A 27,231-nucleotide genomic window follows, 5' to 3' on the forward strand; every position below is an offset into this window, starting at 1 on the left:
GATTTTTTTGCACCCTCAGATTCCAGATTTTCAAATAGTCGGCCAAATATTGATATCCTATCCTAAGAAACCATACATAAATGGAAAGCTTATTTATTCAGCTTTCAGATGATGTATAAATCACAATTTTAAAAAACTGACCCTTATGATTGGTTTTGTTGTCCAGGGTCACATTTGTATGATAAACCATATTCTTAAAGTTTTTTAAGATTTCCAATCTTCTTCTAAATTGTTGGACCAAACTTTTGACTGTGTAAGTAATCGCATAAGAAAAAATTCTGAATATATATTCATTTTTTATTTGGTGTATGCTATTGCTGTTAAGGAATACAACTAAATATAGGCTAAAGTAGAATAGTAAAATGAATCCTATGTCATTTCATATATTGTAACTTACTTGTAGTTCACCTGTGAATGTGTTTATTCTAAATCCATTAATACACACTGAGTAGCAGTAAAGGGTGAGGATCATTTATTTTGTATACACCATTTCAAGTTGTCTAAATTCATATTAGTTAATGATTTATCTGATATGTTCATAAGGTAATGTATCATAAACAAATATGAATGAATTATAAAAAAACAACATTTAATTAACATTCATGTAAATGTTAAACATGTCAATTTTTTAGTTTATACTTAATGCATTAACTAATGTTAAGGAAACTGATTGAAATGAACTGTGCTAGTTGTGCTTGTGCATAAACAGTAAGAGTAATCTTTAAATAAAATCCTTCTGATATGCATTCAGTTTTTATTAAATGTGTGGCATGGCCTACTGATGATGTGTGATGACTAAAAGTAGTGTGTAAGTTTTTCAATGTTAAAATGCTTTCTCCCTTCCCACTTTAATATCCAAAAGTCATTTGTTTATGACTGATTTCCTTAAGGAGTGTACACTATATATTGTCCCAAAGCTTTATAAAAAATAGTCACTTACAAATCAATATCAATATGAATACTAACAACAGATTAGTGAACCAACCAAAGTCCACAAAAAAGAAAAAAAAAGCAGATAAAAGATGAGAGTGATGAACAAAGAATGATGTGGTAGATGGGAGGTGAGAGAATGAAAATGAAGAGGATGATGAGGAAGAGAAGTAGCAGAAGAAGAAGGATGGCATGGAGGAGTAGGAGGATGCAGAGAAAAGGCAGAAAGGGATTTAAAGGATTAGTTCACTTTCAAATAACGAAACGGGGAAACATGGTTTCGTCTCGTCCTACATAGTCTAGAGCAGTGTTTCCCAACCCAACCACTGTGCACCGCACACTAATGTGCTGTGACAGCTTGTCAGCTGCGCCGTGAATATGATAAAATTCCAAAAAAATAAATGCTACAAATAAGAATCATCGCGCTGTCCGGACAAAACCTTGTATCTCTATATTTCTTCATTGTTTTATAAAATGAATGCTATTGGTCATCCTTTATGTCTGTATGTGGGTCAGCAGTTGTGACTAAACCTCGTAACTCCATTGGCTCCTCAAACTGTCAATCAAATCTCATATAACTCCGCCACGCCTGCGCTTCATCATATCATGAGATTTTAATCATGAGATTTCAACAAGACTGAGCGCCCATATAGCTACAATAAACTTTATGTACTGTACGATGATGAAAACATAATGCGATGCACTTGCTACCTCAGATGCGACTGTTTCAGTGAAGAGACAAAATAATCTGGTCAAAAATATGTAACTCAATTTGAGCTTGATTTTCATAAAATGTTAATATTATATGACATGTGCAAGTCTGCTATATAATAGCTATATAAAGCCACAATACCAACTTCGATGACAGTGTTTAATTAAATACTAGGTGTAAATTTAAAGCAACTATATATGTAATTCGTTATGTTATTGTTATATGTAATTGTAACATCATACTTGACCTTATTGTGTTACCTGACTCAAGCTCAAGTTAAGCATTAAATGTGAGTACTACTTTTAATATAATATTTTTATATGCTGTTTGAAGCAATGCATGTTTGTGCAGTTTTGTTATATTTTTATAGTGGTGTTAGGAAACACTGGCCTAGAGTCACTGAGTGAGATCAGATAATAAACTGTCAAATCAGAGATGTCTTTGAGTTCGAAGAAGGTCGTCAAAAAGCTAATCTGCCTATTTACACATCTCAAGTCTATTCCCCTGAAATGTTACAATAGGCCTACATAATCTATATATTTTAACAAATGCCTGCAGAGGGCGCCAAAAGCCTGGTGATTGTTGTTGTTACACAGCATGATCAAATCCTTGTTTCTGGCCAACCAGCATAATATAATTTTAGTATAATAATACAGTAATAATAATATTCGTCCACTTCTTTGATAGAAATGCTACAGCCACTGTAATTTCTTCAACAAGAATATGTAGACATCAAAACATGCAAACTCAGAGTGAGGGTTTAAACTTTTATTGATGTATTCTCCTGTGTAAGCGTAGATTTAAGAATGATAGCATTATCAAATGCTGTAAAATGGTTTTAATAAATTGTGCATCCTTAGAAAACTGTCTAATCATGGATCCGTGCCCATGGAATGCTCCACTTCCGGTATTGGACAGGCCTACAGATATCTTTACCATAGTTCAAAACGCAATGCATAGCACATTAAAATAATTGAAATTATAATATGACGCCTATCAAGTCAGGTAAATGCGTTGCTGGTGGTCAAATTATTAACGCAGTGTTAAACGTATAAATAATCTCACTCTTAAATAGGCAAAAATTTCACATGTTTTTGAACATACATAGGCTGCCTGAAAGAAATGCACGGGATTCATTTAGGGCTTTTTTTCTTTTTCGCTTCTCATCGCCAGACAGCTGTTGTCTTTTCCCGAGCATAGTTGTCACAAGTTGTCAGCCAGCAGCAAACACAAGGTGGGGCGGGGCACGTGTGCATGCAGGAATGAATAGCGTGTCGCAGAGGGAGGGCATCTGAACTTGACAAAGCCGAAATTGATATAGTTTTTTTTTTTTTTTTTTCAGTAAATATATTTGTTTGAAAGGAAAGCTGTGGAATATATATTCATTCATTAAAAAAAAAAAAAAAACACCCCAGAAAAAAGGGCACTTTGTCTCGAGGAAGAAAATGGGCAGCCCCCTTTATGTCTATGTGTGCACGCGCCTGCAACAGGTCATGCATACTTCTTGACTATCTTGTCTCTTTGTATTTAAATATTTATTCGCATTGGCCTCTATGTGAACGCACTTGCCCGTAAAATGTGTGGGGGACAAATGTACATTTTATTTTTTTGTTTGTTTTTGTTAAGTGTATTCTACGCCCCTGATTATTTGTTTAGGTAAAACATGAATTAAAAAATTAATTTTTTCACCATGTTTCTAAGCCCTCAGGTCCAAAAGAAATGTAAAAAGAATGCACAAACTGAAAGCATAAAATCATTTTGTGATCTATTTCCATTTGTTATTTTCAAAAGAGAAATACTGACATTGATGTTTACAGAGCAGAGGTCACCTTTCTTTAATGCCTAAGGAAGAGATAGACTTTTGTTTGTCTTTATTATTATGGTTGTGCTGTATTATTTGGTTAATGTATAATTTTTGTTTCAGAAGGAGGCAATAAATAACACTTTAAAGAGTGTTCATGTGATTTTATACATTATAGTTTTAAAGAAATTAATGAATGCATAATAATTCGTGAAACCGTGATTATTCCTCAGACTATAATCGCACCAAAAAAATCTATAATTGTTGCATCCCTAGTTCCAACCCTGATCAAACACACCTGAAAAAGCTAATAATTGTCTTTAGGATTACTAATACTGCATTCACGCCATGTCATAATTACCGTAGTCTCAAGATGACGACATGTGATGTTATATTCAGAGCTGTTCACGTTCTCGGACTGGGAATTATGCGTTTCTATTGAACCACTGTCAACGCCTTGAATCTGCAGTCAGGTGGTACAGCAGTCATGTGGTATAAGTTGGAGACAATAGAGGGTATGCACTTGACATCACCGTCGGCCATTATGACTGCAGTTATGCCCACTGAGTGGCATTAGATTGAGTGGCAGCATTGGTTTTCAGCGTAAATGGCGCGAAAAACACACAAAACACATTCACATACAAGTGAGGCTCCTGCACATCCTCCCGTGCACCACCGGAGGGGGCCCTCATCCGAATATTGACTTTTGCTCATTCGGACTTCATTTCCCAGAGGCCCTCATTCCTGGGACTGATTGGATACATCTGCACCTCATTACACTCACACACTTTATAAGCAGCACGCACACACACACCCATTGCGAAGTCTTGATTTGCCCCGGTGATCATTTCTAAGCGTTATTGTGGATTGTTACTCTTGTGTTTGACTGTACTATTCCTCATGTTTGATTCTCTGCTGCCTGCCCTGACCATTGCCTGTTTCTGGACTGTGTATGTTTGCTGCCTGCCCTGACCTCTGCCTGTCTTTTCACTCTGATTGTTTGCCGCCTGCCCTGATCTCAGCCTGTCCCTGTTTATGCCTCTGCCTTATCCTTGCCCTGTTGTGTTTGCTTTTAATAAAAGCTGCAAATGGATCCTCACTCTGTCAACCCATCATTACAGAGTTCTGTGTCTGTTTCCCATTGTGTCACGTGTCCTTTTTTCAGTTTTCCCGCCACTTGTTTGTTTTCCTTAGTTACCCTGATTTGAGTTTATTAGTCCCAGCTGTCCCTTGTTAAGTAGCCTCGTTTACCCCTCTGTTTTTCCTGTATATATTCCCTGTGTTTTCCCTCAGTGTTTGTCGGTTCTTGTCTGTGTATTATGTTTACGCTTGGTGTATGTAGTGTTCTCCCGGTTCCTTGTATAAAAGCTACTTCATTGGATTCTCCCTCGTTGAGTCTTTATCTACAACCATGCACCGTGACAGAAGAACCGACCAAAACCAACACCTACCTGGCTGAGGACTGCCTATGGGGATTGAGGCAGAATGGCCATCCATTGGAGAGGAATGTAGAGGAATTTCTTGAGCTCTTTTATGAGGTGAGCTGTCCTGAGATCTTGCTCTGTGTGTATTTTTGGATGGGACTGGATAAGGAAACCCTTCTGTATAGTGAACCCATTGGTTATTTCTCCCTAGTCGAGTCCATTAATCGGATTCATTATTTAAATGGCTCAAGTTTCGAAGTTGTAGTTAAAGTCAAGAAGTCTCCTCCTTATTCAGCCCCATCGGAAACACACTTATTCAGCCCCTGAACAGAGTCCAGATTCCGCTCCAGTCCCAGAATCAGCCCCAGACTCTGCTCTGCTCTAGTCTCCGTGCCGAGCCCAGAGAGGGCTCCAGTCCCCATGCCGAGCCCAGAGGGGGCTCCAGCCTCTGCCCCAAGCCCAGAGGGGGCTCCAGTTCCCGTCCAGAGTCCAGCCCACGAGCCCGCTCCAGCCCATGAGCCCACTCCAGACTCTGCTCCAGCCCAGAGACCCATAGCTCCTCCCAATCATTTTTGGGGGGGGTGCCATATACCTGTGGCCAAAGGGGCCGAGGCCACGGAGGTTGCATCACCATGTCCCGCTGAGCTACCGGTGACACTCTGGGCCCTCGAACCGCCTGACCCACCATGGCCCCCCAAACTCCCTGACCCGCCATGGCGCCACTCTGGAGACTTCCTGTCCCCTGTGCTACATCCTTGCCAGCCTCCAGAGCGCCCACCCTCTCACACCTGTGGATGTTGTAGGGTGCGGGACACGCCTTCCAGGAGGGGGATGTTAGGGTTCTGTCTCTGTTTCCTGTTGTGTCACATGTCCTTTTGTTCAGTATTCCCGCCACTTGTTTGTTTTCCTTAGTTACCCTGATTTGAGTTTATTAGTCCATGCTGTCCCTTGTTAATTAGCCTCATTTGCCCCTGCGTTTTCCCTCGGTGTTTGTCGGTTCTCGTCTGCGTATTATGTTTACGCTTGGTGTATGTAGTGTTCTCCCGGTTCCTTGTATTAAATCTACTTCATTGGATTCTCCCTCGTTGAGTCTTTATCTACAACCATGCACCGTGACAGATTGATTGTACAAATACCTTTGACACAAAATCTAAGGTAGGCTATATTTTTACAAACTGCCGAAAGCTACAGAAAAAAAGCGAAGGGATCGCTGCAGTTCACAGAAACAACTGGACTCCAGGCAAAGAAATGTGGATTTGCATTTATATTTTGTGTCAAAATGTTGGATTTTGGGATAAAATAATACCCTATGTATTGTTATAGGCCTATATTGTGTTGACAACTCAAATATACCCTCTAATATTCTGCATAATTGGGTGTTTTTAAATAAACACTGACAAAAATTATACAAGTTTTAGGGCTGGACGATATGACTATATATATATATAACATTGATATAAGTGATCACTCCAATTCAGACCTACTGAGATTGTAGTCAGGCCTGTATAAAGCATTCACAGGCAGATTTGCTTTATGTAGCTATTTCCCCGGCATCGAAATGTGGCATACTGCTATTAAAGGCTTTACACAATTAAGCCAAATATGGCAACAACTCGACTACGCCACCCCGGAAATGGGCCGGGGACCCATAGGTACACAAAGTACCACACACTCACAGATAAGCAGTGGCTGGACAGGTATCAGACAACAATGTATATTTCACCAATTTTATTTAATAAACAATCAAGAAAATACAAGACCAGTCTCTTTAATGTATAAAAGTTAAAAAGAGCACAATCACTCATAAAACTTCTTGCACATCCATACAAACATGAGGTTACCACTTCAGAACTGGGGAATTCGTCTTGCCTATCGGATAAACACAGCAACCACTCATGCTCTCACAACACAGCACCAACAACACCCGTTGTGAACACTGCAGGCCAACAGCCGAACCACCACCACACACAAAGGACACCGGCTAATACTGGTACCCCAATTCTGAAGGGAAAAGAAAACAGGATGAGACACAAACGCACACATATACACAAACACTTTTCACATTATGATTTGGCCAAAAACACTTCTCATGCTGTCAGAGGGATCAATGTCACAAATCAATAGTGATCATCCTAGCTGATGTTCATTGATTATTAGGAGCACAAGATCGTCCCATAAAGTTAAATATACATCAAATAAACAAACAAAACACAAAACACTTGTTTCCAAACAGAAATACAATAAAACAAAACAAAACAAAATAACAGCATATACGAAAATACACAATGTAGTGACAAACACAGAGCGTTTCGCCCGTAATTACCCCCTTTAAATCCGCAGATCACTGAAGTTCAAGTCTCTCGAATCTGAATGCGCCGCCGGTGACCGGCAACGCACTATTGGTCCGGTCGTCAAGGTGATGACGTAAATTAGTGTTACCTGCAAAGCAGCAGCGATGGCATCGTCTAGTATGCAGCAGAAGAACGGTCGAAGAAATCAACACAGAGAGAAAGAAACCATTCATCCGTCCGAAAAACGTTCCAGTTCAGGCATTCATTGCAGCAAAGAGATGACATAAATCGTGTTGCTCAACAAGAAGAATTACGACGTGCAACGGCGCCCACAAAGCCTGCTGCAACACCTCCTGGCCCCCATGTCACTGCAGATAGTGACTCGCACCACCCCGCACACTCAATGGCGTGCACGCCACAAAATTCGCAGAAATAAAGTCGCTCAACACGTCTACCATACTCCTCAGCCACACTTCAGGACATAAACAGGGACTTCCGGGCAAGATGGCGGACCGGGTGCGTTGTATGTCTTGAGCTCTCTAGGCCTGTCCCAGATTCTATAAATATTTCGCCATCCAATTTTCCTAATTTGATAAATTTAAATGGACTAATAGTATGGAACTTTAAAACACTTAAATCTGCACCATGACGACAAAAAAGAATCTTGCTTTATCACGAACTAACGACGCAATCGAAGGCCATGAGTATGCTTCAAAGATGGAGGTCGATCCCACAGAGAAAACGAAAAGAAAAGGCCCTTTCTCGCCGTTAAAGAGTGCACCAACAGCTAAAAGAAAGGATACGGGAATAGAAGGGAACGAAGAAGGTATGAAAGTGATCCTGGAAGCGATAAAGCAGTTAACTGATAAGGTGGATACACTAGGCACCCAGCTGCAGCAGAATTCCGTCATGCTGACTAGCATTGCTAAGGCAGTCGAATTTAACGCGGCAGAAATTAAAGACTGCAAAACTCAGTTGCAGTCTTGTGTTCGTGAAGTGTCGGATTTGAAAAATAATAATGCCGAGCTGATGGAACGTGTCTTAGAGCTTGAACGATACAAACGTTGGTGGAATCTTCGGATTCGTGGACTAAAAGAAAAGGAAGGTGAAGATATACGTGATGTGGTCGCTAATTTACTGGTGAAAATCTCCCCTTCGTGGTCCTCGAACATCAACCACATTGTGGACTCAGTTCATCGAATAGGGAGACGTGAAGACAACAAAACAAGGCACGTCATCATTCAGTTTACTCAGAGATTACACCGAGACGCGCTGTGGAGAATGACCAAGGATCACGCGATTTGCAAAGAGTTACGTATCGGCTTTCATCGAAGACCTCTGCAAAGCTGACAGAGAAACCCGAGCCGCTCTGTGGCCAAAGATAAAAGAAGCAAGAGATGCTGGAAAGTGTGCATATTACAGAGGTGGTGCTGGATACATTAATGGACAGAGAATTACTTGAGAGCACACAAGGTACACGATTAAGGGCCTTAGTTTAAGGTTTGAAAAGGCCTTTTGACTCGAATTTTGAAGTCCAAGATATGTTTGGATGGTTTATCTGCATTTGTTGCTTATGGTAGGGACCATGCCTGTTTGGGCTTTCTTTGTTGATTATCTTCAAAACTAAGTTTGTTTTATACATTAAAGTTTGTTTTGTCAAATACATTATTTACTGGCGGTTGCTAGTTGTTTATGAATATTTTTTTTTCTTGTATTTCACTTAATGCTAGGGGCTTAAGAGAGAACACTAAGAGAAAATCAATATTTTTGTTTTGTAAGGGAGAAAAAGCAAATTTTATTTTTTTGCAAGAAACCCATTCAAAACCGGAGGATGAAAAATTTTGGATAAACCAATGGGGAGACAAAATTATATTTGATCATGGGTCCACAAGATCAGCAGGTGTAGCTATTTTGTTTTGTAATTCACCTGGAAAAGTAGTGACATCTAGATTTAGCAATAACGGTCACTGGCTAATTTGTGTTCTGAATATGGATGATTACTTCTTTATTCTGATCAATATTTATGGTTTTAATAGTGTACTTCAAAACAAACAATTGGCTTCAGAAATTTCAAATGTCATTGTAAACCTTAAACTCATTTATCCAACTGCCATCATAATAATGGGGGGTGACTTTAATATGGTTAACAATGAATGGCTTGATAGACATCCTTCCAGAGGTCATCTCAGCTCCTGTAACCCTGTTTTAACTGACTTTTGCCGCACTCATGATTTATTGGATCCCTGGCGCTTCAAATACCCTAACATTAAGCAATATTCCTGGTTTAAACCAAACGACACAGCTAAATCGAGAATAGATTTTTGGTTAATTTCAGTTTCTGTTGTAAACTTTATCACCGAATGCTGTATGTCAGCAGCCCCCCTTTCAGATCACTCTGTTATTAAACTGATTTTCAATCCCCCTAATGCTGGTTCACGGAATAAAGGGTACTGGAAATTCAATTCTAGTTTATTAAAATGCCAATCATTCAATGAAGGTATTAAAGCCATAGTCTCTAATGTGATGTCTGATGAATCGATAATATCCTACACTTCCAAATGGGAATTCCTTAAATTTAAAATCAGAGAATATTCCATTCAATTTGGGAAAACACTCAATAAAAGTAATAGATTATATGAAAGTAATATTATCAAAGAAATAAATATATATCATAATAAAACATCACCTACTGATAATGATAAAAAGAAACTACAAAATCTCCTAAACAAACTTGACGAAATATATCTTCGTAAAGCTGAAGGGGCCTTTATCAGGTCTAGGGCAAAATGGATTGAGGATGGGGAAAGAAGTACCTCATATTTCTGTCGGTTAGAAAAAAGAAGGCAAGAAAGACTTTCAATCAAAGCCCTATCAATTCAGGGCCAGGTAACAACAGATCAAGCTTCAATTACAAAGGAAGTTGTCTCCTTTTATAGTAACTTGTATTCTTCATCTGTTTCCTTAGATGATGCAGCTTCCTTTTTCAACCATATTAAACATCTTATTCCTCAAATAGATGATGATTGTGTAATGCTGTGTGATGCTGATATTACTTCTGAGGAGTTGGATAAAGCAGTAGGCAGTCTGTCTTTAGACAAATCTCCAGGGTGTGACGGTCTTACTGCTAACTTCTATAAACATTTTTGGATTCTACTAAAAGACCCCTTTTTGCTTATGGTAAAAGAAGCAACAGAGAGTATGACCTTCCCTCCCACTATGAAACAAGGTATAATAACCTTAATACCCAAACCTGATAAAGACCCAAAAATTTTAGATAACTTTAGACCAATTACATTATTAAATACTGATTATAAAATTGTTACCCTAATATATGCAAATAGATTAAAAATATTTTTACACAAAATTATAAGCGATTCCCAATCAGGTTTTATGAAAGGGAGATCTATTCACAACAATATTCGTCTAGTGATGGATCTTTTAGATTACAGGCATCTAATAGAAGATGAAGGCTTTATTCTCTTTATTGACTTTTACAAGGCATTTGATTCAATTGAACACCTCTTTATTTTCGACTGTTTAAAATTGTTTGGCTTTGGAGATAAATTTCGAAACATTATAAAATCCCTCTATAAAAATTCCAATAGTTCAGTTTCTTTATTAAGTGGTACGTCTACAAGATTTCCCATCAATCGTGGCATAAAACAGGGTTGTCCTATTTCCCCTTTTCTTTTTATTATAACCACAGAAGTGCTTTCTATCTTTATCAAAAACTCGAATATAGCCCCATTAGATGTTCTTGGCCAGCCAGTAATCATCAGTCAGTTTGCAGATGATACTACTATTTTTATGAAACGGTTATCAGAGGTGCCTAAAATACTACAACTAATTCACGCCTTTTCCAAAGCCTCTGGTTTAAAAATTAATCTGAACAAATGTGAATTAATGCCAATTCATCAATGTCATTTATCAGAGGTTTACAACATTCCTATAAAATCCCAAGTTAAATATTTAGGAATGCTTATTTCAAAAGATTCCGTTGAAAATGAATATATTAATGTTTGGAAAGTATTAGATAAGTGTCGGATTAAACTTAACTCTTGGTTATTGCGAGATATAAGCTTGCTAGGAAGAATATTTTTAACTAAGATGGAAAGCATTTCAAGATTAATTTATCCTGCATATACAATAGCCATTTCTAATAGAGCCATTAAAAAAATCAATCAGGTTAACTTTGATTACATCTGGAGAAAGAAAACCCATTATATGAAAAGAGTTGAGATGACAAAAAATTTTAAAGATGGAGGTTTGCAAGCAATTGATTTTGATTTTATAAATGGGACCCTGAAAATTAATTGGCTAAGAACCTTCCTGAACCACAACAATTTTTGGTTTCATCTCCCCAGAGAATTGTTTAAAAAATTAGGAGGAATAGAATTTCTATTAAGTTGTGATTTCACCATACAACGTCTTCCAATTAAATTGTCCCAGTTTCACCAACAGGTCTTGTTATATTGGAAGATTCTATACAACCATAATTTCACACCACACAATACACCACTATGGAATAATAGATATATTACAATAAGAAAGAAGTCTCTTTATGACAAAGACTGGATGGAGAAAGGTATTTGGTCAGTGTCCCATTTAATTGATGGTAATGATGGAGTTATATCATATGAGAATTTCTGTGTTAAGTATAATTTATTTTGCAATAAGGCCAAATTTAACTCTATTACTAAAGCTATCCCTAACTCTGTTATTTGTCTAATTAAAGAAATTTTATCATATTCTATTTCCAAGACCCCGCTTCTTCCCATAATTTTAATTGAAGGTTATGATTTTAAAGGAGGTAAACTTTCCAATAAAATGATCAGAAATAGGTTTAACAACATTTCTTATCCCATAGTAGCTTATAGAAATTCAATTTAACTTAATTTCTCCAAAGATATTATTCACAAACTTAGAACAATATATTTAAAATTTCCTTTACCTCCCAAAATGAAAGAAAATCATTTTAAAATTTTAAATGGGATATATCCATCCAGTGAATTCCTACGACTTAGATTTGGGTTTGATTCTAACAAATGTATATTCTGTGATGATATAGAAACCACAGATCATCTATTTTTTCATTGTATGTATGTGGAGGCTTTATGGTCTGATATTCATGACTGGCTTTATCCAAAGGTGCCTCACCTTGGAAACTTCACTCTAAAGGACATCACTTATGGACTTATAATGAACAATAACAAAGATGACTTCCTGATTAACAACATTATTATGCTGGGAAAATTTTATATACACAAATCCAAGTACTTGAAGGTGAAACCAATGTTTTATGCATTTCATAATGAGTTTGTTTCTTATATAAAAGCCCTCCAAGTGATGACAACGAAAAATGCAATAAAGCTTTTCTCCATTATAGAAGAATATGATTTAATAGAAAAACCCTAGCCCCCTTTATTAGATGTTATTTAATTATTATTTATTTTATATATTTTGCTTATGTTATATTGTATTCTCTCATGCACCTGTTCTGTAATTTGAAATGCAACAATGTGTTAATAATGCCATGTTGTTTGTACATTACTAATTGGTTAATTAAAAAAAAAAAAAAAAAAAAAAAAAAAAAGGACATAAACACGGCCCAAAATGACGTGCCCTAGATGTCAGACTCATCCCTTTTTATACAGGTGGAATGTACCATTTTGCTCTAATTAACGAAAAGTGGTGGATCACATCACCACAGAAATAAGGTGCATATACATGTCAGGAAACATGATTCCTGGCTACATGTTGATGAACGTGATTTCACCAAGTACAACATGTTCCTGGATCAACATCTTTGTTGAACCTGGAACAACATTCCAATCAATCAATCAATCAGATTTGAGGGACAAGTTTACCATTTATGTCAAGTTTAGGCTTACAACCTGGGTTAGGTGCTTCCACAACTGTGTTATTCAACTATCATTTCCTTCTGATTTTAGGGATAAGTTATGGGTAGGGATATGTTGATTCAGTAACGTTTTACTTGGCAAAATCACGATGACCCTGCAGGTCAGTATCCATGAATTGGGTTTCTTTGACATGTTATAAGGAACACTTTCGAACTCAACCTTTAGTTTAATTGTTTGTTTTACTCGTGTTTTTCGCAGTTTCCCCTATTAAATCCAGTCATGCAGCAGGTTTTTTTGCCAGTCAGTCCAGATGAGGGAGCATGTTCCAGCAGGAAAGTGACGTCAATACATGCCGTCTATTAACATTTTACAAGCTGTAATTAAGAGCTCTATGAGGACGTACATGCTTTTTACAATCGTGGTCATTACGACATGGCGTGAACGTCAAGGCTACAGACAGGTGATCTTTTTTATGGTTGGAGATAAACTCTGCAGGACAGCATGACTCCAGGACTGATGTTGCCTCTCCCTGCTATGAATATAGAAGTGACTTTGTCCTCATCATTTACAAATTACAAAAAACCTATGAACAGGAGACAATCATACTGCTCTAAGAGGGCCATAGCCCGTGGTTGTCAAGCTCCAGAAAAAAATAAAAATTATTTTATTAATAAACATGATCAATATGGCTGAATAGCTATATTCTTAGAATACCATTAGTGATGTATTTTTCTTTATTTTTACTTTTTAGTCTTTAAATAAATATTAATATTCAATTGTTAAATGTTATCACAGCTTGTCGTGATTGTCATGCATGCAAACTAGCCTGAGCAAACACAAAGATATAAAAGGTAACTGTCACGTGTTTTGGTTTTGTGTTCATGTTTATGATTTCATGTCTTTTATTTTGTAGTTTGATTCATGTTGCTTGTTTGTGTCATGCTTCCCTTGCTCCTCTTGTTCTCCCTTAGTCTATGGCTGCGTTCCAGTTCGGTTTTTAAATGCCCTTCCCTCGCTAACTTCACTCGGTCTCGTTGACTCGGATGTATGTCATTGCTTACGTTGATCATCTCCATTTGGCCTACAGGGCAAACAGCAAGAAAAACAAAGAGCACTGTTTGCTTTCACTTCATGTGTTTTCAAATCTGTTCCTATTATTTTCAGAAGACAAAAATATTAATTAACAATGAAGCTGAGGAAAATAGTAATTTAGTCTTATTTAGAAAATAAGTCTAAAGTGTAAAATCTTTAGAAGCTTTATTATTTAAGAATATTAAGAAATAAAATTAAACACAATCAACAGTGTGTACTGATTTTACAATTATTCTGTGCAATATAAATTCAAATAAAATGTAAAAAGGGGACAATTTGATTCCAATTGCTTAACGCACCAATAAGTCCACACCCATGGCTGTTGTATACAGAGAGAGTGCACAACAAATCTGTCATGTATTCCCTGTTTGCGGACACTTTACTTATTTCCTGTCTTATGTCATGCTTTGTAGTTTTTTGTAGTTCATGTTGATTAGGTTCCCCAGGTGTTTCCATTTACCACACCCCCTTGTTATCTTGTTAAGCTAGTCTTCCTTGTGTATATATAGTGCTTGTTTTTCACTTGTGCTCTGTTAGTTGTGTGGTGTTTCCTTCCATGTCGTCCTAGTGTTCTCCATGTGTTTTATTAAACTATTCTTGCGTCTAGATCCGCTTTCTTGCCTGCTCATTTACACCTTTGTGACAGTATCTAGCAAACAGACTCTTTAATAAATCAACAAGCGAAATGTAGGAAACCTAAAAATGTAGGAAAACTAAGCAAACACAACCTGGAACAGGAGAGGGATGAAAGCAATCAGAGACAGGCAAAACTGTCCATGGGGGAATGGAGGGAGGGAGGAGCCAGGAGCAGAAGGAGCCAGGCAGGGACCAAGGCCACAACCAACAAGGTGTTCCATGGCAGAGTCGCAGGAGGGAGGAGCCATGGAGGAGAGACCAGAGAGCCAGTCGGAACTAACAGGCTTAACAGGAACTAAACACAGAAATTAGATACTATGAGAGGGAACAGGAATAGAACCAAAACAAATTAAAAAACTTAAACCTGAGGCTGTTCCAGTTTCAGAGAAATTATAATAATATATATATTTTTAAATTAATAAGCAATCAATATGACAGATTCACTATATTCTTAGAATGACATTGATGTGTTTTGTGTTGTAATTTTTTTAAATTTATTTTTTACTTATACTGTAGGCCTAATTTAAACTAATGCAAAAAAAAAAAAAAAATCTAAATTTAAAATCTAAACATTTTCTGGGTAAACAATTCTCACTATTATTCTCACAATTATCTTTGCTTTTGCTTATATTTAGTTAATCTCAAAATACATTTGTCTTCTGAAATTTCAATTTTAAACATATTTTTTTTTAAAATATAAAATTACTGCTGCTGTTATGTTCATCATCAGGTTTGGTGAATTAAAAAAAAAAAAAAAAAAAAAAAAAAAAAACGTAAAAACTATGATCTTGTACAGATTACTAGCAATCAATCTTTATTTAAACACATTTATCATTTCTACATACTAAATGAAAAACCAAACAAAAATGGACAACTGCCAGTGACATCAAACTCTTAATCTATGTGCTAAAATATCATGGTTTCAGAATCATTTTCTTTCTCATGACATTCTCACATTCTTTACATGCAATAATGAAGATGTTTGTTTAATATGCATGCAACCATTTAACAACTTTGATCATCTCCATTTGGCCTACAGGGCAAACAGACACATGTTTTCACTTCATGTGTTTTAGCTTTAATTTCCCCTAAACCTATTGCATTCTTTTCAGAACACTAAAGTTCAGGATTTAATAATTAACAGTGAAGCTGAAGAAAATTTGTCACAGTTATTTAGACTTATTTAGGAAATAAGTCTAAAGTGTCAAAGCTTTATAAGCTTTATTATTATGGAATATTATGGAATAAAACAAGCAAATAAATACATACTATAGGCTACATAATAAATACATAAATACTACTGATTTTACAATTATTCTGTGCAATATAATTCAAATAAAATGTAAAAAGGAGAAAGCACCAATAAGTCCACACTTGTAACATGTGACTGTTGCATACAAAGAGCATGACAAAGGAGAACAGTCGAGTAAGTCAGGAGCAGGTAAAACAGTCCATGAGGGAGTGGAGGGAGGGAGGAGCCATGGTAGAGAAAACATTATGAACAAAACATAATCCTGAAAACACACAAAGGTGAATCAGATAACCTTACTCTGAAATCTTACTCTGCTTGACAGCTGAATCAACGTCCAACACATTATCCTGAGATAAAAGGTAACATTTCCTTCAAATTATTATTATGCATAAAGTTAACTAAAATTCTAAAATTTAGTTGTTTAAAAATTTATTTTGTCCTTTTTTTTTAGACTTAAAACAATCCAAAGAAATACATAATAATGTTGTTGTTTAATTTATCTGTCAAACATTTAACAAATCAACAAAGGCACTCATGTAGCGTTTTAAAAATCCATCAAGCTATAACATTAAAAAACATTATGTCGTTGGTTTTTTTTTTTTTCCATTTCTGCAACGTGACCTTGTGAGAATTCCTTTTTATTTTACGTAAAGTATTTTATGTAATTAATTTGTGGATCAACCACACATACAATTACTTTTATGTTTGGACAGTAGATTGGAATAAGATTGTCAGTGACTAACAACTTAAATTTAACCATGTACCTCATTCAAAACTATTGTATACTGCCAGAGAGCACTGTGAATGCAATCCATTTCCTTTATACTGTATACATTTAAAAATTGTTTAATGTTAGGTTTAGAGGCAGGAAAAGGATTAGATTCTCAAAAATATCTATTTAATGCTATACTGTTACAATACTGTACCATGTACATTTTACTGAACCTGTTACATTATATTTATTCATTTTATACTCAATAAAAGTGGTTATGTCAAGGCATGCGGTAGGGTTTAGGGTCTAAAATAAATCAATGAAAAACAATACCAGCTGGGTTCTGTAAGAATCTTAATGCCTGGTTAAACAGAATTGTGGGAAAAAACAGAGACAACTTATCTAATAAGTCAGATAACATTGTTGCCATACTCATGACTCAAAATTACAAAGACAGGGAATACAACAATAGGAAACAAATTTTTGTTTAAAACACAGTTTTAGTAATTCTCTCAGAATGCAGTAAGTTCCTACCCTCCATCACTCTTTGTTTTGACAGGGACCTTTGGTCTGTGAGAGATCTGTCAATGGCCACACAGACAATAAATTTTATCACCTGGAATGTTAATGGACTTAAAGTCCCCCTGAAATCAAAATGTACGTTTTTTTAAGCTTTTAGTATAAATATATGTTCGCCTTAAGGTTATGAATAAACTTGTGTGTTCCAAAACAATTACAAAATTTGCATTTAGGAGATGTAAGCATTCAAAACTTAGTAAAACTTAGTAAAAAAATAAGTCCACAAGACTGAAAGTGCATAGAAGTGTGCCATTTGGGATTCAGCCATAGTCAATTGCTTCGGAAAATGATATGGAAGCGTTCGAAACACGACACGCTGGTGACGCCTGCTGGTAAATGCAACAAAAAATCATGCCAAACATGCATAAAAACAGCTTTTACAAACACATTGCAAATGTTTTATTGAAAGTATAATCTATCAGATGCAATTAACTAATCATCTAATACCATTAAATATTAAGTGTCTGTATAATAAGTATTCTTTTATCAATTTTCAGAGTTTGTTTTGTTTATTCTATGGATGGGTCAGCTAAACATATATTAACTACTATTATTTAATTACAAAAATAACTCATTAAAACATCTACAAATGTGTAAAACTCATCAATGATCAGGTAATAGACACCTAGGCCTCGTTTATAATGCAGGTTTTGATGCCCAATTCTGATTTGTTGCCTATATCCGTTTACACATTCTTTCAATTGTGACCCATATCCGATTCGTGTGTTTACACTTGCCATACCTGAAACATCGCCAGTGGTGTAATTGTTTTAAATAGTGGGTGGGACAGGAATGTGTATGGTGGGGTGGTGTATTGTAATTGTATTATCACAATAATAAATGCACATAATGTATTGACATAGACTTCATGTTTAATATGATAGTTTCATCCTTACATCTACTATAATACAATATATTGTTAGTCTCAAGAATATTTACATTAGTCAATAAATACATGGATCTGCATGTAAAGTCAGATTGTCTTGATGAACTAGTGGTAGAATCTTTGTTCAGCATGCCAGAGGTTTTGTGTTCTAATCCGTCCTCGTATAATGTATTTTACTTTTTTCATATTAAAACCAAAAATGTTCATCACTGATTGTATATCAAGAACAGGGACATGTTTTATGTGTTTTTTTTATTTTGTGATTTCACCGGAAAGAATATAGTCTCCGCAACAATGTTAAGCGATAGATTGAAGTGCTCATTAATGTGAAGAAACAGCAGCAACAATCACTCAGCATGATTTCAAAAACAACACATCCTAGTACCACATCGCCTATTATTTAACACAAACGAATGAATTGCTAATCAACTAGAGATATTTCTATTGTATTAGATACATCTGTGCTGCGAGATGTTTCAAAAAGTGGTGGGGACAATATCGACCCTGGCAAAATGTGGTGGGGACATGTGCCACCAGCGAATTACGCCTATGAACATCACGCACGGGGTTGAGCTTTGCACAAACCTTTAATTTTATCTTGAACTGACTATTCTAACCACAGGGTGAGAAGGCAGGTAACTTCATCCGTCGACCACTGCCCTGCATTTTCCTCCTCCATGTTTCCTGCATTCTTGTCATTTACCACCTCCACATGTGCTTCCTCCTGAGAAAAATATCATGTCATTAAACTGAGGAGAAGTACCAAATTGTCACAGTTTTAATGACGTAAACAGGCAGATCAGATTTTCTGAGGCATTATTGCGTTCTGTACATGACAGTTACATTGGCACATATTTATATCTGATTTATTACCACATATGAATGAAATCTGAAACCGATCATGTGTTTCTTTCCTGTTTACACTGTCATAGAACACATCGGATCTTTGTCACATATGAGCAAAAAAATTGGAATTGGGTCATATTTCACTGAGGCCTTAGACACTTAATACTCAGGTAATAGAAAGACACTTGTTCAGTGAATCTGCATGATTCATGGGTTCACAGAGATTATCCATCGGTGAACCATTGAAATTTTTAAACATTTCAAAACAGTTATGACATAAGCCTCATTTAGCCTCGTTTATTGAAATCACGTGACTTTGGCAGTTTGAAACACACTCCTAACCACTGCTTCGAAACAAAAGATTCGTAAAGGTTTCGATGCTTCATGAAGCAGTGTTTCAAAAGCACCCATCAAAGTTTCTATATGGTGAATGGCACATAGTGCACTATATAGAAGATAGGGAACAATTCAGACAGTGTAAATATCCTTCCATTGACTGAGATTAGGAGGAGAAACGGTTAGACATTAGAAGGAAACCAAAGCTTTACCAAGCTCAGCAGCTCTGGCCGAGCTGTGATATAAACAAAACCCTATTGGCTATTTTAAAAAAGGAGTGGGGCTGTTTGATATGTCCCACCCTGTCTTCCTGTTTCATTTGAAATCATGTCAACACATTGAATAATGCTGCATGTTCCAAGACACTTCATTGGGCCTTTAAATGAAACAGAGATGAGAAATTTCAAAAACTACAAAATGCAGACATAGTTTTCTTTCCAGAGACCCAATTCAAGTAAGAGATGAACATATCATAGAAGGTAAACAAAAAAAAAAATGGGTCATGGAGGGGAGTGGTTTGCATAACTTAGCACACTGGATGAGAAGCGCCACATTTTAAATAAGAAAACTTTTTATAATCCTCCATTATAATGCATTTTAATTGCCCCAAATCATTGTTAATGTAGGCTAGATAAAGACTTCATCTTAGTCTGTAAAATTGTTGAATATTGTTGATATTTGATATCAACTCAAACAAACCTACCCCTCTCTGCATTGCTCCGCCTCCAAAACTCACACTCCAATCCTAACCACCCTGCTCTGATTCGGTCTCGAACCCTTGCCCATCTGCTGCTGGCATGCAAGGCGAGTACATTATCATTGATGCTAAACACCTCATTCTCTAGCAACTGTCAGTTGCTCAATCTCTCTCATCGACCATTATACGCCACCTATTGCTGATTAGTTAGACGTTTGTTGTTGGTGATGGCCCGAATAACTTCCAAACTGTGTTTTTGAAAATTCTACTGAGTCCACCTTTAATGTTATAAATGAGTCGATTTATAAATGTCTAAATGTTACAAATAGGTCTATTAAAAATATCAATTTAAATGTATTAATTATGTAAAAAAAAAATTGTTTGAAATGAATGAATGAAGATTTGTTTCATTTAGAGTTTTTGAACATACTACACAACTGTGAGGGGTCAGACACCCACAGTGCAGCGGCGTGGGTTTTCTCGTTCCCATACGCAAAGCACAGCATTCAGTGTAGCTTTTGAAAGGGAACTGTCTGAAGAACAGTCCTGGGACATCCTCAGTGCGGCAATGAAGCGCAGCATCTCATTCCTGCTTTATCAGGGAACAGGGTTACAGTCAAGTAACCCGAGACGTTTTTTACATAATCTCAAATTTTAATGAACTATTTTATTGACAGCATATATTGTGTGGATGTGTGAAACACCACGTTATTACAGTGGTGTAAAACTCATTACACCTCTACACCTCTACCTCTACAACTAGTGGCCAATTTCTTTCAAAACTCTTACAGAGTTCTAGGGCCATGAGTCAAACATGCTCACCGAGTTTCGTTCCGATTGGCCTCCGATTACCTTAGCTGCTTTTCCACCATTGAGCCGAATGGTTCCATAGAAACGGTAACCATTCCATTCCGTGCCAATCCGGGCCAACTGGTATGGTAATGTCCTCTTAGACAGTCGTGGACCCTTGGACGAAAACACTGCATGCCAATTTTCAAGTAGATCGAACTAATGATGAAAAAGTTATAGCCGTTTTCAAGTTTTTTTTCCTGTTATAGCGCCAAGTGCTAACAACGGCTTGCTATCAGATAGGTGGCCTTAGCAGGGCTCTCTGTAGGCGAGCCCCAGAAGCGTGGATACTTGGCAGCTAGCAAGCACTTGTTCTCAGTTTGTTGGCCTTAGCAGGCCTCTCTGGGAATTAGCAGGCCTCCCTGTGGGCGAGCCCCCAGCGTTGCAGGCTTTGAACAGTCATCTAGACTTGCTATCAGGTAGCTGACCTTAGCGGATCTCCCTGAGTACCAGTCCCCAATAATTGGGTGTGTGGCAGCTAGCAATTACTTGCTATTAGATTGTTGGCCATAGCAGGCCTCTCTGCGATGTTTGGGTACTTTCTGCCAGTAAACTTTTGCCATCGAGGTGATTGGCCTTAGTGAGCTGCTCTGAAGGCGAATTCCCCACAGAATGGGTAATTTCTCTGCCAGCCAAGACTCAATGACACATAGTTGGCCACTGTAGGCCTCCCTGATGCAAGTCCCCTGCAGTTGGGTATTTGTCAGCCAGAAAGTTCTTGCTGTCAGGTAGCTGGCCTTATCAGGCCCCCTGAGACCGCATGTTACTTTGTGTCGCTGGCATGGCTAACATAGATCACCTTTGGAATTCTAGCCTATAGCCTGATTGACCTAATACGTCGAGATTACGACTCCCCTCATTCTGAGGGTGGGTTTGAGTACGTAGCTCCCTAAGTCTGGTCAGAAGTTTGAAGGCTTCTCATGAGGCCTCCCAGTTAGATCAGGGAGCACTCCCTTCACAAGGGTCCCTATTAGAGTGCACAGCTTCCTCTGAGCCTTGAAACGTAGGTGCTTTGTAGATCCTAGGATTAAGGATTAACTCCCCTCGCTTGCAAGGGTTCATAGCGCTATACTGAGTCCTGCTCTCCAGGTTGCCCATCTCTAAGATCTGGTCTGAGTTGTTTTTCTGCCTCCTTGCAGTCCCTCTTTCTGGATGTCTCTTTGAGAAACAAGTCTAAAGACTCTGTTTCTTGAGAAACAGACAGGTTGCGGGCCAGACTAGGCTACTATGTTCCCCTGAGAAGTGGCTGGCTGGGGTTCCTTCAGGCTCCGTAGTCACACTCCCTTAAAGAGATCCTTTCTGTTTAAGTTGTTGATCCCAGGCCTTGGCAGACATTCATGTGTAAAATATGGAGGCCTCTTTGAGGCTCATAGCTTGGGCTTTGACCATAGGGAATGCTGTTGCTGACAGTCCATTGGTGACCTGTAGGGAGAGTGGTTCTGGCATTTCAGTTAAAACTGATTGATTCTGACAGTTGTCACTGCCCTTCTTTGGCATGCACTCCCCTCAGCATGGCGACATGGGTATATTGTTCACCTAGCATTTTCCTTTCGAAAGGGAATATCTCAGGTTACGCATGTAACCGTGGTTCCCTGAGAACAGGGAACAAGATGCTGCTTCTCCCAGCCATGCCTAGGGGCCCACCTGCCAAACAGTCCCTTCAGACAAAAAGTGGATGACATGTTCTCTAGGTGCCCCTTATATAATTTTTGGTCACATCATTGTGATGTCATGGGCTGTCGCCAGTCAATATGATTTGGCTCATGTGGAGGCGTTCCCCTAGCGTTTTGACGCAACGTCTCGTTCCCTGTTCTCAGGGAACCATGGTTACATGCATAACGATTTTTGCTCATAAACCATTTTAAAAAAATGGGAAAAGAGAGTCAAAATTATAAACAATTAAATGAAAGATGAAATTTTTTCACCATTATGTTCAATTTGTTTGTGTTCATGGACATTTAGTTTGTAATTCTTTAGTACCTGGATTTCCTTTGTTTGTATTTCCCGCCACTCTTTGCATATAGTGTGTTTTGCTTCTGTCTTTTTGCCTGTTCTGTGGATTTTTATCATTAAATCTGTGTTGGAACTTTATTCCTGTCTTCATCTGTCTTCCTGCAAACACCTCGTGACAAAAGGCCTGTTTCAACTTCGATTTTCACCAAAAGGTGACAAGTAATATCGGTAATTTAGGAAAGCTGACCAATCAGATGATCTCAATTTCATGACAAATTTCTGACAAAATAGAAATTAATTCTTTGATGACCTTAGATGATTTGATTAATCAATGTTCAAATTTACTATAATTTACCTGAGTATAATTTCTATGCTGTTGTTTTTCTTTTCTTTTTTTACTAGGTGGACCATGTATGCAGTTGTCACCCTGCAAGACACAGATGAGGTGATGGTGGTAGCATCAAACTGGTTGACCACAGACAAGAAACAAAGTTACTGGCCCCCATTCAAAGCACCAGAGAAGTTCATGGATGCTGTTCAGAACAGACTTAAACCTGAAACAGGAGGGAAAACATGGGAGAAATTAAATATTAGCTTTCACACTGAATATGGTGATGATTACAATTTTAAAATAACTGTTTGAATTCTTACTGTATGTTAAGTTCTCAAATAATGTAATAAAATCTTTATCTTACTGCAGTCTCATTTGACAAGGCAAAAGAAGAGCAAAAAGTAATGAAAGAACAAAAAGAATGGTAATTTACATTTTGTATATATATATATATATATATATATATATATATATATATATATATATATATATATATATATATATATTGTTTTCAATAACTTTTTTGACCTTTGAAAAGTTGAAAAAAAATTATTTGTTCTGTTTTGTTAAAGTATTGCTTATTTTTAAATAAAGGTCAAATAAAGGCTTTGGAATACTCAAAAGACAAAGACTTGAAAATGCTGTAGGAGTGTTAAAAAATCAATTTCAACAGTTTCCTCCAGTACCACCTGCATCTACATCCAGAATGGATGGTGACTCTACTATTTTTAGCAAAATCAGTTTGAGAAGCGTTTTTCCCTCCTTTTTTGTAATTACAGCACAACTTATTTTACATAACAGACAAGAAGGAGCTCCTCCAAATGCTGGGAGACATCAAAAGTACGGTTCAGGAAAACTCTGCCATGTTAAAGAAACTACTGAAAGACAACACAGTTTCTGAAGCCCCCAGCAGTACCAGTGTGCTCTCTAAAGATATTAAAACAAACCTCAATCTGCCTCTTAAAACTTTTGACGATTTGGACAGGATTGAAAGACAGCTCAACACTGCAGCATCACGCAAAAAATATGTGAGTCAACACAGCATTTATTAAACATATAAGCTAGTCCCAGCCTAAAATGCATGTTTGAACTGTTTTAACTGAAAGTTACTTGTACTGACAGATCTTAAAATATGTCCGTGCCATTGTTTTTTCTCAAGATGCACACCAGTCATGTTTTTTTCTAGTGTATGTTTATAAAAGCTACTTAAAAATCCTAATTGAACTAAGGCCTAATCCTGGCTTAGGCTAAGCCCTGTCTGTGAAACCGGGCCTTAAAGGGATACTGTACACTTATCTGGTCACAATTACGTAATAATCCTTACTGGAATGTTTCTCTTGTTCCATGACCATTTACAAAACAGACAAACAAATACATACAGTATGATATACTGTATCAAAAGGATTCTTTTTTTTTATCTTGTAGAACATTTTTTAGCTGCCTTCTACTTGAAAAAAGTCCAGGAAGACCATTATACTGTAACAGTACAGTTTAGTGGTCAATATACAAAATATTTGATCATTCAATGCATGATTGACCAGTTAGAATCAAATATCAAATGTATTTCCCTCACAGGTAAAATATCTGTCAATGCTTGGAGGCTTTGGGCCAAGGGACATTATTAAGAATATTATGCAGAAAGTCCTAGCAGATGATCTGGCAAAGGAGTTCAATTGGCAGGGGAGAGGAGATAAAAGACCCTTCTCTCAGCTTATTTTAACAGATGTAATCAGAGGTAAAGTAAATGCAGCAAACACATATATTTCACATATATTTTGTCTGCAGTCTTCTTCACATTAAAATGAAAACATCAAAGGCATACGATTAAAACATATGTTAAAGACTCTAAGACCAATTTGACCCTGTAGAGATTACAAACTATCTGAAGTTTCCTTTTTCAGATGCTGCATTTAGACGAAATGTAATCAGGGTTGACTGTGAAAATGAAATAAAAAAATATCTGAGTTACAGAGCTGATCGACTCAGAAAGAAACCAAGAGAACAAGGAGGTGAGTAATAGATATTATGTGAATGCACTCATGGGACTATTTCTCATTTGAACTCCTGACATGCAGAGATTTCCTCAGTTAAGCTCACTTCCATTTAAAACAAATCATACAGTGTTGAATGCTTAAACAATACAAAGTGCTCAGTGTTACAGTATGTAATGCATGAGCATACAGCACATTATAAACATTTTTTTTTTCCAAAAGAAGGTTGAAAACAATAAAATCGCGTGAAAATGTGAACATCTTTTAACACCATGTTAAAAAAAAAAAAAAAAACTTAAATCTAAGTTAAGAAACCATCACTACATATTTCTTTGTATAATTGTCATCCCTCTGCAGGTATTGGGCCTGTTGTCCCAAATGTGATTGCAGGAACAACAGTGGACGATGATGAAGAGATGGATGATGAAGAAATTTGGAAACTCCTTGCTGACTAAGTCACATAAACCTAATTACACATGAAACATCCATTTTGTCAAGGAATACATGTTATTTTGGTCACACAATTCTCACCATTAACCCTTAAATCCATACCTCGGGTCTTTAGGGACCTGGGACATCATTCACTACCCTCCTCCTCATTCATTTTTTTTAAAAGTTAGACATCAACCTTATTGATATTTCTGTTCATTTCACATTAATTTCCCATTCATGTTTTGTAAAAATTGTATAGTCGCTAACGAGCCGAGGTTTGTAGCAGTGTAAGTATATTTGTTTTCTGCACAACAATAATTGAATCTTTGATGACCGAATAAGTGCAACAGAGCTCCGGAGGCTGACATTACGCAATGTAAACTCCGCCATTTTGGCAGGCCATAAGGAAAGCGCTAGAGCGGCTGTAGCATTGTTATCGATAGTGGTCGAACAATAATTTAAAACCAGACATGTTTAGACCTTACAAACTTAACTATTTCAGCATGGCGGACAGCTGCTGTGCACCAGGATGCCAGAACAGGCGGGGGAAAGCAAAGGGGAAATCATCTTATCATATTCCTAAGGATCCCGATAGCTGGCTGAAGTGGTTCACTGCAATAAAATGTGCTAACCAACACAACAAAACAACAGATGGTTGTATTTATGTTTAATAGTATCACTAAAATGATATGAAAGAGTTTAAAATTTGTTAAATAACTGGGCTGATAGGCTATATTTTCAGTATAACATAATGTTACACATTATTCCACTGGTCACAATTTTGTCTGAACATAAAACACAATTTTTCACACATTTTTCGGGAAAAATTTTAGATTAAACTGGTTAAGATTTCATGAAATTTATGATGTCTACTGTCCTCATGGTGATATGCTGGCTACACAGCAAAATCTCCAGAGTTAAATCAACTCTGTTCAGAGTACATATGGTCCCTCTCTAAATAGTGTTAAAATAACACTGAAGCAGAGTTAAAGTTAATGAGATAATTAAGCAATTAATTAAGTGATGATTGTGCATTAGTGATGAACACCTGCTGTTAACAATCAGAAACACTAAAGAAAAGAGAAACACAAGAACAGCCTTATTAATTGCTTAATTATCTCATTAACTTTAACTCTGTTTCAGTGTTACTTTAACACTATTTAGAGAGGGACCAAATGTACTCTGAGCAGAGTTGATTTAACTCTGGGGATTTTGCTGTGTACCTACAAATAAGGACAGCTAGGGCCGATTACAGTACGTTACCTAACAACACAGTTAATGACGACGAATCAGGTTTTAGCCAGCAGACTCCAAAGTTGAATATTCGTCACAAAATTAGATTGTGTCCATTTGTACCCCTCCAGGTTTTTGTAGGCTTTTAAAAAGAGTAGGACGAGAGAAAGTTGATGAGGTAGTTGTACATATCAGGATACTGCAGGTCAGAAAAGCTATCCGTTCCTTTATCGATACACGTTAAAAGCACCCCGGGGGCATTATAGGGATATATTATGTTTAATCTATTATGTTTTGGGTAACACTTTACAATAACAGTACATGAATAACCATGAACTAATACCTGAGTTAATAGTTACTTCAACATGAACTCAAGATTAGTTAAGA

The 27,231-nt window shown here is 37.0% G+C and overlaps 1 protein-coding gene across 1 annotated transcript; it reads left to right on the forward strand.

Annotated features, from left to right (window-relative positions):
* Positions 1-16,214: 16,214 nt before the first annotated feature.
* Positions 16,215-26,552, forward strand: LOC125275517. Its single transcript, XM_048202519.1, has 8 exons — positions 16,215-16,358; positions 23,260-23,468; positions 23,558-23,612; positions 23,783-23,901; positions 23,990-24,216; positions 24,764-24,923; positions 25,090-25,197; positions 25,537-26,552. The coding sequence occupies exons 2-8, from the start codon at positions 23,267-23,269 to the stop codon at positions 25,632-25,634; spliced, it is 969 nt and encodes a 322-aa protein (XP_048058476.1). The 5' UTR covers positions 16,215-16,358; positions 23,260-23,266; the 3' UTR covers positions 25,635-26,552.
* Positions 26,553-27,231: the final 679 nt, after the last annotated feature.

Source organism: Megalobrama amblycephala, linkage group LG9, assembly GCF_018812025.1.
Source record: "Megalobrama amblycephala isolate DHTTF-2021 linkage group LG9, ASM1881202v1, whole genome shotgun sequence".
Taxonomy (NCBI): Eukaryota; Metazoa; Chordata; class Actinopteri; order Cypriniformes; family Xenocyprididae; genus Megalobrama; species Megalobrama amblycephala.